Raw genomic sequence first — 10,000 nt, 5'->3', positions numbered from 1 at the left:
TATTTTTCATCCAACAAAACAAATCTCTTCTAAATGGTTTCACAATCATAGAAATATTCTGATTTATAGATTTATTGATTGTGGGAATTGAGTCGCGCTGGTTGGTCATAAATAATGCGTTCTGCATATGAGTACTTTTACTTCAAATATATTTACTTGAGTAAAGGTTTTGAATGCAGGATGTTTACTTGTAACAGAGTATTTCTGTTGTATTAGTACTTTCACTATTTAAAGAACTTTTACCTTTTACTTCGTCTGGATCGATTGATTGAAATGAAATGAACGGATTAATTATTAAAGCTGGAGTGAGACTTTACAGCATGAACCTCTTTTAACGTTTCATTTTTTCACGTTTCCTTTTTTCACGTTTCCTTCTGAGTTTTTAAAACGTTTTAAAACTGCATGCAGAACTAATCACCGTATTCACTTTTCCTCTTCCTCCTCACTAACCTCCAGCTGCTGGGGAGTCGACCGGCTCCGCCCAACAAGCCCCGACCCCCCGACCCCCTCACACCTGGACAGGTACACCACGCCTGCTAGCTGCTAGCTGTTAGCACGTAGCTCGCATGTACGTAGCATGTAGAAGGGATGTGATGATGTACTGTGAGTCGTGATGGTTAATCACGCGTTCTGGGATCCGACGTCACGATGCGGGGGAGCGAGGCGTTCAGGGACCAAAGTGAGCGTCGGGCTCGCCAGTTTCTGGTTTGACACTTTCCATCACGGCCGCTGTTTTTATTCACTAATGAATTTTGCTCACGTCTACTCTGCTGAGAATCACTTCCTGTCGATGTTTCACAATAAAAGTTCACTGCGAAAGCATCTTGAGCTAAAAGGCTTTTACTTTGAAGCAATGTTGCAGGAAGTGTTTTATTGACAGCAAATTAAAAACAATCAATGAAATGTAAAAGTCGGATCAACTGAACAAAACTTTTCTGAATTTAAATAACTGTTAATTGTAATATATTATTATAAATAACTATATATTTTTAGCCTTCTGTTGCACTTTCTGTTGTGTTTATTTCCCATGATCCTCTCTTCAGGTTCCTGGTCCTTCCAGACCGGTGGTGCCCATGAAGCCCCGCCTCCTGCCGCCGCCGGCCCACGCCCACATCCCCCCCCACCCCGGCTACGCCGCCGCCGCCAAACCACCGCAACTCAGAGCCATCGCCCCAGCAGCCGCGCGCAACAGGTACGGCCAATCAGAGCCTTCGGCCAATCAGAGCCTTCGGCCAATCAGAGCCTTCGGCCAATCAGAGCCCCGATCAATCTTTTTATTTTTATTTTAGGATTTTATTGTCAGAATATTGTACTTTATGAAGTTTTTTTCTTCATAAAATAGGGAATTTTTTTAAAGAGTTTTTTCAATATTTTGAAATATGTTTTTCTCTAAAAGATGTAAATGACAAAGAGAAGAAGTCAAACATAAACATGAAGTCGTTGTCTCTGCAGACGACCTCCTGTTCCTCCTCTTCCTCCTCTTCCTCCTCTTCCTCCTGCTGGACCCACAGACCCTCAGAAAGGAGACTCGTCTCTTTAACCGACGTTTTGTGTGGAGATGATGAGGATGATGAAGATGACTTCATCCCCACTTCTCTCCGTCGCCTCTTCGTCCTTCAGGAACTCAGACTGTACATACATGTTAACGTGCCTTGCTCAGCAGCACCGGCAGTCGTAGTGCGGACACTCGGGAATCGAACCTCTGACTGACGGCAGCATTAAAGTGTCTTGGTGTCATATGTTCAGAGCCCTCAGCCCAGCGAGGGTTCAGAGCCCAGCGAGTTTTCAGATCCCAACGAGGGTTCAGATCCCTCAGACCAGCGAGGGTTCAGAGCCCAGCGAGGGTTCAGAGCCCTCAGCCCAGCGAGGGTTCAGAGCCCAGCGAGGGTTCAGAGCCCTCAGCCCAGCGAGGGTTCAGAGCCCTCAGCCCAGCGAGGGTTCAGAGCCCAGCGAGGGTTCAGAGCCCTCAGCCCAGCGAGGGTTCAGATCCTTGCTCAAGAACCCAGAGACAGGGATCCAACCCGTGATGAAAGTAAAGACAAATTAGAACAGGGGACCCTCTAGTACTGGACCAACTACTGGACTCTACTGGACTCTCTACTACTGGACTCTACTGGACTCTCTACTACTGGACTCTACTGGACCCTCTACTGGACTCTACTGTACTCTCTACTACTGGACTCTACTGGACTCTACTGGACCCTCTACTACTGGACTCTACTGGACCCTCTACTGGACCCTCTACTGGACTCTCTACTACTGGACTCTACTGGACCCTCTACTGGACTCTACTGTACTCTCTACTACTGGACTCTACTGGACTCTACTGGACCCTCTACTGGACTCTCTACTACTGGACTCTACTGGACCCTCTACTGAACTCTACTGTACTCTCTACTACTGGACTCTACTGGACTCTACTGGACTCTACTGGACTCTCTACTACTGGACTCTACTGGACCCTCTACTGGACTCTCTACTACTGGACTCTACTGGACCCTCTACTGGACCCTCTACTGGACTCTCTACTACTGGACTCTACTGGACCCTCTACTGGACTCTACTGTACTCTCTACTACTGGACTCTACTGGACTCTACTGGACCCTCTACTGGACTCTCTACTACTGGACTCTACTGGACCCTCTACTGAACTCTACTGTACTCTCTACTACTGGACTCTACTGGACTCTACTGGACTCTACTGGACTCTCTACTACTGGACTCTACTGGACCCTCTACTGGACTCTACTGGACTCTCTACTACTGGACTCTACTGGACCCTCTACTGGACCCTCTATTGGACTCTCTACTACTGGACTCTACTGGACCCTCTACTGGACTCTACTGGACTCTCTACTACTGGACTCTACTGGACCCTCTACTGGACCCTCTATTGGACCCTCTACAGGACCTTCTACTACAGGACGGGATCCCGGACTAGTCCTTTGGTGAAGGCTCCGCCCTGAAGAACTAGACGTTTACTGGTCCTTTACTTAACTAGTAAAGGACCAGTCCTTCACCTGGCAAGTCCTTTACTAGTCCTTCACTTGGTAAAGGACTAGTAAAGGACCAGTAAAGGACCAGTAAAAGTCTAGTCCTTCACCTGGTAAAGGACCAGTAAAGGACTAGTAAAGGACTAGTAAAGGACCAGTAAAGGTCTAGTCCTTCACCTGGTAAAGGACCCGAAAGGACTAGTAAAGGACTAGTAAAGGACTAGTAAAGGTCTAGTCCTTCACCTGGTAAAGGACCAGTAAAGGACTAGTAAAGGACTAGTAAAGGACCAGTCCTTCACCTGGTAAAGGACCAGTAAAGGACTAGTAAAGGTCTAGTCCTTCACCTGGTAAAGGACCAGTAAAGGACTAGTAAAGGTCTAGTCCTTCATCTGGTAAAGGACCAGTAAAGGACTAGTAAAGGACCAGTAAAGGTCTAGTCCTTCACCTGGTAAAGGACTAGTAAAGGACTAGTAAAGGACCAGTAAAGGACCAGTAAAGGTCTAGTCCTTCACCTGTTAAAGGACTAGTGAAGGACCAGTAAAGGTCTATACCTTCACCCAGTAAAGGACTAGTAAAGGACTAGTGAAGGACCAGTAAAGGACTAGTAAAGGACCAGTAAAGGTCTAGTCCTTCACCTGGTAAAGGACTAGTAAAGGACTAGTAAAGGACCAGTAAAGGACCAGTAAAGGTCTAGTCCTTCACCTGTTAAAGGACTAGTGAAGGACCAGTAAAGGTCTATACCTTCACCCAGTAAAGGACTAGTAAAGGACTAGTGAAGGACCAGTAAAGGACTAGTAAAGGACCAGTAAAGGTCTATACCTTCACCTGGTAAAGGACTAGTAAAGGACCAGTAAAGGACTAGTAAAGGTCCAGTAAAGGACTTGTAAAGGACCAGTAAAGGTCTAGTCCTTCACCTGGTAAAGGACCAGTAAAGGACTAGTAAAGGACCAGTAAAGGTATATACCTTCACCTGGTAAAGGACTAGTAAAGGACTAGTAAAGGACCAGTAAAGGACCAGTAAAGGTCTAGTAAAGGTCTAGTAAAGGACCAGTAAAGGACCAGTAAAGGTCTAGTCCTTCACTTGGTATAGGACTAGTAAAGGACCAGTAAAGGACCAGTAAAGGTCTAGTCCTTCACCTGGTAAAGGACTAGTAAAGGTATAGTAAAGGTCTAGTAAAGGACCAGTAAAGGACCAGTAAAGGTCTAGTAAAGGACCAGTAAAGGTATAGTAAAGGTCTAGTAAAGGACCAGTAAAGGACCAGTAAAGGACTAGTAAAGGACCAGTAAAGGACTAGTAAAGGACCAGTAAAGGACCAGTACAGGTCTAGTACAGGACTAGTAAAGGACTAGTAAAGGACCAGTAAAGGACCAGTAAAGGTCTAGTACAGGACCAGTAAAGGACTAGTAAAGGACTAGTAAAGATCCAGTAAAGGTCTAGTACAGGACCAGTAAAGGTCTAGTAAAGGACCAGTAAAGGTCTAGTAAAGGTCTAGTAAAGGACCAGTAAAGGACTAGTAAAGGACCAGTAAAGGACCAGTAAAGGACTAGTAAAGGACCAGTAAAGGTCTAGTAAAGGACCAGTAAAGGACCAGTAAAGGACTAGTAAAGGACCAGTAAAGGACTAGTAAAGGACTAGTAAAGGACCAGTAAAGGACCAGTAAAGGACTAGTAAAGGACCAGTAAAGGACCAGTAAAGGACTAGTAAAGGACTAGTAAAGGACCAGTAAAGGACTAGTAAAGGACTAGTAAAGGACCAGTAAAGGACTAGTAAAGGACCAGTAAAGGACCAGTAAAGGACCAGTAAAGGACTAGTAAAGGTCTAGTAAAGGACCAGTAAAGGACCAGTAAAGGACTAGTAAAGGACCAGTAAAGGACCAGTAAAGGACCAGTAAAGGACTAGTAAAGGACCAGTAAAGGACTAGTAAAGGACCAGTAAAGGACTAGTAAAGGACTAGTAAAGGACTAGTAAAGGACCAGTAAAGGACTAGTAAAGGACCAGTAAAGGACCAGTAAAGGACTAGTAAAGGACCAGTAAAGGACCAGTAAAGGACCAGTAAAGGACTAGTAAAGGACCAGTAAAGGACCAGTAAAGGACTAGTAAAGGACTAGTAAAGGACTAGTAAAGGACTAGTAAAGGACCAGTAAAGGACCAGTAAAGGACCAGTAAAGGACTAGTAAAGGACCAGTAAAGGACTAGTAAAGGACTAGTAAAGGACCAGTAAAGGACTAGTCCTTCACCTGAAGGCTCCGCCCTGAAGGACTAAAGGTGTTCCTCTCCTGTTTACGATGTGTTCAGGGACACAACCTGAGAGTTTGAGAATAAAGTAGAAATATTTGAATGTTTTGAAAACATGACTTTATGTTTTAAATATTATCACTTTATTTTAAATATTTTCACTATTTTTATTAAAATATTCGGACTTTATTCTTTTTCCTGACCGTCATTGACTTCTCTGGTTGGTTCGAAATATTATGAAAGTATTCTGACTTTATTTTTGTAGAAACCAATTTGTTTATATATATTTTTTTTGTTGCACATTTACAATTTTACAATTTGTCAACAAGACACGACAAAGTACAGACATTTAAACATTTAAATAACATTCCTAATAACAGCAGAACATGAACAGGATTCTTTCTTTACTTTATTCATGCTGTTAGCGTCCGTCTGCTGCTGGAGGAAACCTCCTCAATAAACTCTTTCTACATTTCTCGACTCCTCTGGTTGTATAGAAGTCTATGCTTCATGTGTTAACGCTGCACTCTCTCTCCTGACCACCAGGGGGCGACTCCTCTGGTTGTATAGAAGTCTATGCTTCATGTGTTGAAGCTGCACTCTCTCTCCTGACCACCAGGGGGCGACTCCTCTGGTTGTATAGAAGTCTATGCTTCATGTGTTAAAGCTGCACTCTCTCTCCTGACCACCAGGGGGCGACTCCTCTGGTTGTATAGAAGTCTATGCTTCATGTGTTAAAGCTGCACTCTCTCTCCTGACCACCAGGGGGCGACTCCTCTGGTTGTATAGAAGTCTATGCTTCATGTGTTGAAGCTGCACTCTCTCTCCTGACCACCAGGGGGCGACTCCTCTGGTTGTATAGAAGTCTATGCTTCATGTGTTAAAGCTGCACTCTCTCTCCTGACCACCAGGGGGCGACTCCTCTGGTTGTATAGAAGTCTATGCTTCATGTGTTAAAGCTGCACTCTCTCTCCTGACCACCAGGGGGCGACTCCTCTGGTTGTATAGAAGTCTATGCTTCATGTGTTGAAGCTGCACTCTCTCTCCTGACCACCAGGGGGCGACTCCTCTGGTTGTATAGAAGTCTATGCTTCATGTGTTGAAGCTGCATTCTCTCTCCAGCCCCTCCCCCTCCTCTTCCTCCTCCTCCTCCTCCTCCCCCCTGGTCTCAGTCAAGAGGAAGTTGTGGTGAGTCCTGCTGAGTGTTTCTTCAGTCAGACGGTGTCGGTGCACAGAGTCGGTTGTGTCATCAGAGAGGAGGAACTCGTCTTCATCTTCACTCCATCAGCTGCTCCTCCATCATGGGTCCATCCCTCCTCTTCCTCCTCCTCCTCCTCCTCGGCTCCTCCGGCTCGCTGCCTCCTCCTCGGACCTCCTTCCTCCTCAGTGAGTCCGACACACATTTCTTGTCGATCGACGGTCGTATCGACGGCATTCTGTGTTCGTGTCACTGGTGCATTCTGGGTAGATGAATGTCTCTTAACTGGCACATTTGTGTTTTATTCCATACTTTTATGCAACACATTGATACATTGCTACTTCACTTTTTCCCAGTATTCATCCATATTTATATTATCTTCATCGTCCACTGTGACGTGTGTAGACAGGTTGCATTCAGGTTATTATGGAAACTACAGCAGGAAATGTTGACGTTTGAGACGCTGCACCAAGTGAGTTTATGTCTTTATTGCATACAAACGACGATCGATCAAATACCTGATCATTTCCGTGACTCGCTTGATCAATCGATTGAAATCCCAGTAAGTTTGTATCATTTGTTGTCGTCTAATATATTTTAATTACTCCGTATTTTGATCTTTGTCTATGTTGACACACATGGTTTAGTCTCATAGTGTGGACACATGGTTTAGTCTCATAGTGTGGACACATGGTTTGGACACATGGTTTAGTCTCATAGTGTGGACACATGGTTTGGACACATGGTTTAGTCTCATAGTGTGGACACATGGTTTGGTCTCATAGTGTGGACACATGGTTTAGTCTCATAGTGTGGACACATGGTTTGGTCTCATAGTGTGGACACATGGTTTGGACACATGGTTTAGTCTCATAGTGTGGACACATGGTTTGGTCTCATAGTGTGGACACATGGTTTGGACACATGGTTTAGTCTCATAGTGTGGACACATGGTTTGGACACATGGTTTAGTCTCATAGTGTGGACACATGGTTTGGTCTCATAGTGTGGACACATGGTTTAGTCTCATAGTGTGGACACATGGTTTGGACACATGGTTTGGTCTCATAGTGTGGACACATGGTTTGGTCTCATAGTGTGGACACATGGTTTGGACACATGGTTTAGTCTCATAGTGTGGACACATGGTGTGGACACATGGTTTAGTCTCATAGTGTGGACACATGGTTTGGTCTCATAGTGTGGACACATGGTTTAGTCTCATAGTGTGGACACATGGTTTGGTCTCATAGTGTGGACACATGGTTTAGTCTCATAGTGTGGACACATGGTTTAGTCTCATAGTGTGGACACATGGTTTGGTCTCATAGTGTGGACACATGGTTTAGTCTCATAGTGTGGACACATGGTTTAGTCTCATAGTGTGGACACATGGTTTGGTCTCATAGTGTGGACACATGGTTTGGTCTCATAGTGTGGACACATGGTTTGGTCTCATAGTGTGGACACATGGTTTGGTCTCATAGTGTGGACACATGGTTTGGTCACATGGTTTGGCTTTACATACTGCTGGTAGTTTAATCTGTACAATACTTATTATATATTTAATAATCACATTTTTAACGGACCTAAATTCATCAGATAAACGCAGTGCAGTAAACGTATTACTACATAGGTGCCAACACTACCTCTTAAGGTCACTTCCCGTGTGGGTGCTAACCCGTCTTCCTGTTCCAGCTGCGCTCGTTGCAACGGCGTCTGCAGACTGGAACCACAGTTCCCAGTATGAGACGTTGTTTAATGCTGAAGTGAGACCACTGAGTTTCACTGTGGACATCAAATAGATTCTACTATCAAACTTCAAATACTGGAAAACATAAACTGTGCCGGTATGAACAGATAGTAGAAGGGGTGTGACGGTAAAATGACCATTATTACTTATTATTAAGTACTTATTTCTACTTTTCTGCATCGGAGCAACGTGGTGTGGCGTTCCTCAGGGCTCCATCCTGGGTCCTCTCCTGTTTCTTATCCACAAGCTTCAATCAGGACATTCATATCTATTAATGCTACATAGAAATATACTATTTATATATCCATCCATCCATCCATTATCAGCCGCTTATCCGGGGGTCGTTAATATTAAATATTAATATTATATATTATTTATATATAATATTTAATATTAATATTTAATCATATTGTCTTATGGTGATACAAGACAATAACGTCACCTCCTTCTGTCCCCAAGCGCCTTCCGTAGTAGAGTCTGTAAAGTAAACCCTTTTTGATCAAAGAAACATAAATACTAAACACATGTTTTGATTCAGAAACCTTCAATACCGACATACCTTTGCACTAGGGCTGGGCAAAGTTGAAAAAAATTAACTGATTAATCGCGATTAATTGTATTATTCGTCAAATACTAAATTTCCCCTTGGGGATTAATAAAGTATATATTCATTCATTCATTCATTCAAATTCAATAATGAAGTAAAAACTAGTGTATTGGGCGCTTTTATTTTAAAGTAATGTAATCAGAACAATATAACACTCTGGAGCAACAGCAAGTTAACAACAGAATATAAATCTAATATATGCCAGGGAAGGAAAAAATTCTGTATTTTATTTTTGTAATGCTTCTATATGACTGGTCATTCAGTTAAATATTGTATTTATTTTCAGATTTTATAGACTATTTTATTCTAATGTAAAACAGTATAATATCATGCTGAAGAAGAAACATTTGTCTTTTATCAGGAAACAACATCAACAGTCTGTTCAGTAGTAAGGGTCCCTGTGAGGGACAAGCCCCTCCTTCTTTTGTCATGTTCAGTAGTAAGGGTCCCTGTGAGGGACAAGCCCCTCCATCTTTTGTCATGTTCAGTAGTAAGGGTCCCTGTGAGGGACAAGCCCCTCCTTCTTTTGTCATGTTCAGTAGTAAGGGTCCCTGTGAGGGACAAGCCCCTCCTTCTTTTGTCATGTTCAGTAGTAAGGGTCCCTGTGAGGGACAAGCCCCTCCTTCTTTTGTCATGTTCAGTAGTAAGGGTCCCTGTGAGGGACAAGCCCCTCCTTCTTTTGTCATGTTCAGTAGTAAGGGTCCCTGTGAGGGACAAGCCCCTCCTTCTTTTGTCATGTTCAGTAGTAAGGGTCCCTGTGAGGGACAAGCCCCTCCTTCTTTTGTCATGTTCAGTAGTAAGGGTCCCTGTGAGGGACAAGCCCCTCCTTCTTTTGTCATGTTCAGTAGTAAGGGTCCCTGTGAGGGACAAGCCCCTCCTTCTTTTGTCATGTTCAGTAGTAAGGGTCCCTGTGAGGGACAAGCCCCTCCTTCTTTTGTCATGTTCAGTAGTAAGGGTCCCTGTGAGGGACAAGCCCCTCCTTCTTTTGTCATGTTCAGTAGTAAGGGTCCCTGTGAGGGACAAGCCCCTCCTTCTTTTGTCATGTTCAGTAGTAAGGGTCCCTGTGAGGGACAAGCCCCTCCTTCTTTTGTCATGTTCAGTAGTAAGGGTCCCTGTGAGGGAAACGCATGATCAAATAATTAACGTCGTTAATAGTTTGCTGCCCAAAAATACTTTGCACATTTAGGATTCACTGATCCCGTTCAAGTCGCT

At 43.9% G+C, this 10,000-nt stretch overlaps 1 protein-coding gene across 1 annotated transcript in view; it reads left to right on the top strand.

The window, feature by feature from the left end:
* Positions 1 to 10,000, top strand: part of adam15 (ADAM metallopeptidase domain 15) — a gene marked incomplete at both ends in the record, with an annotated part of 35,129 nt that overhangs the window by 24,969 nt on the left and 160 nt on the right. Inside the window, 2 exons of the mRNA XM_079227406.1 lie at positions 1,044 to 1,192; positions 1,747 to 2,032. Coding sequence (XP_079083532.1) covers positions 1,044 to 1,192; positions 1,747 to 2,032 — 435 coding nt within the window. The remainder of the gene's footprint in view (positions 1 to 1,043; positions 1,193 to 1,746; positions 2,033 to 10,000) is intronic.

This window comes from Taurulus bubalis (assembly GCF_910589615.1).
Source record: "Taurulus bubalis genome assembly, chromosome: 12".
NCBI lineage: Eukaryota > Metazoa > Chordata > Actinopteri > Perciformes > Cottidae > Taurulus > Taurulus bubalis.
This window is presented reverse-complemented; position numbering and strand designations above follow the sequence as displayed.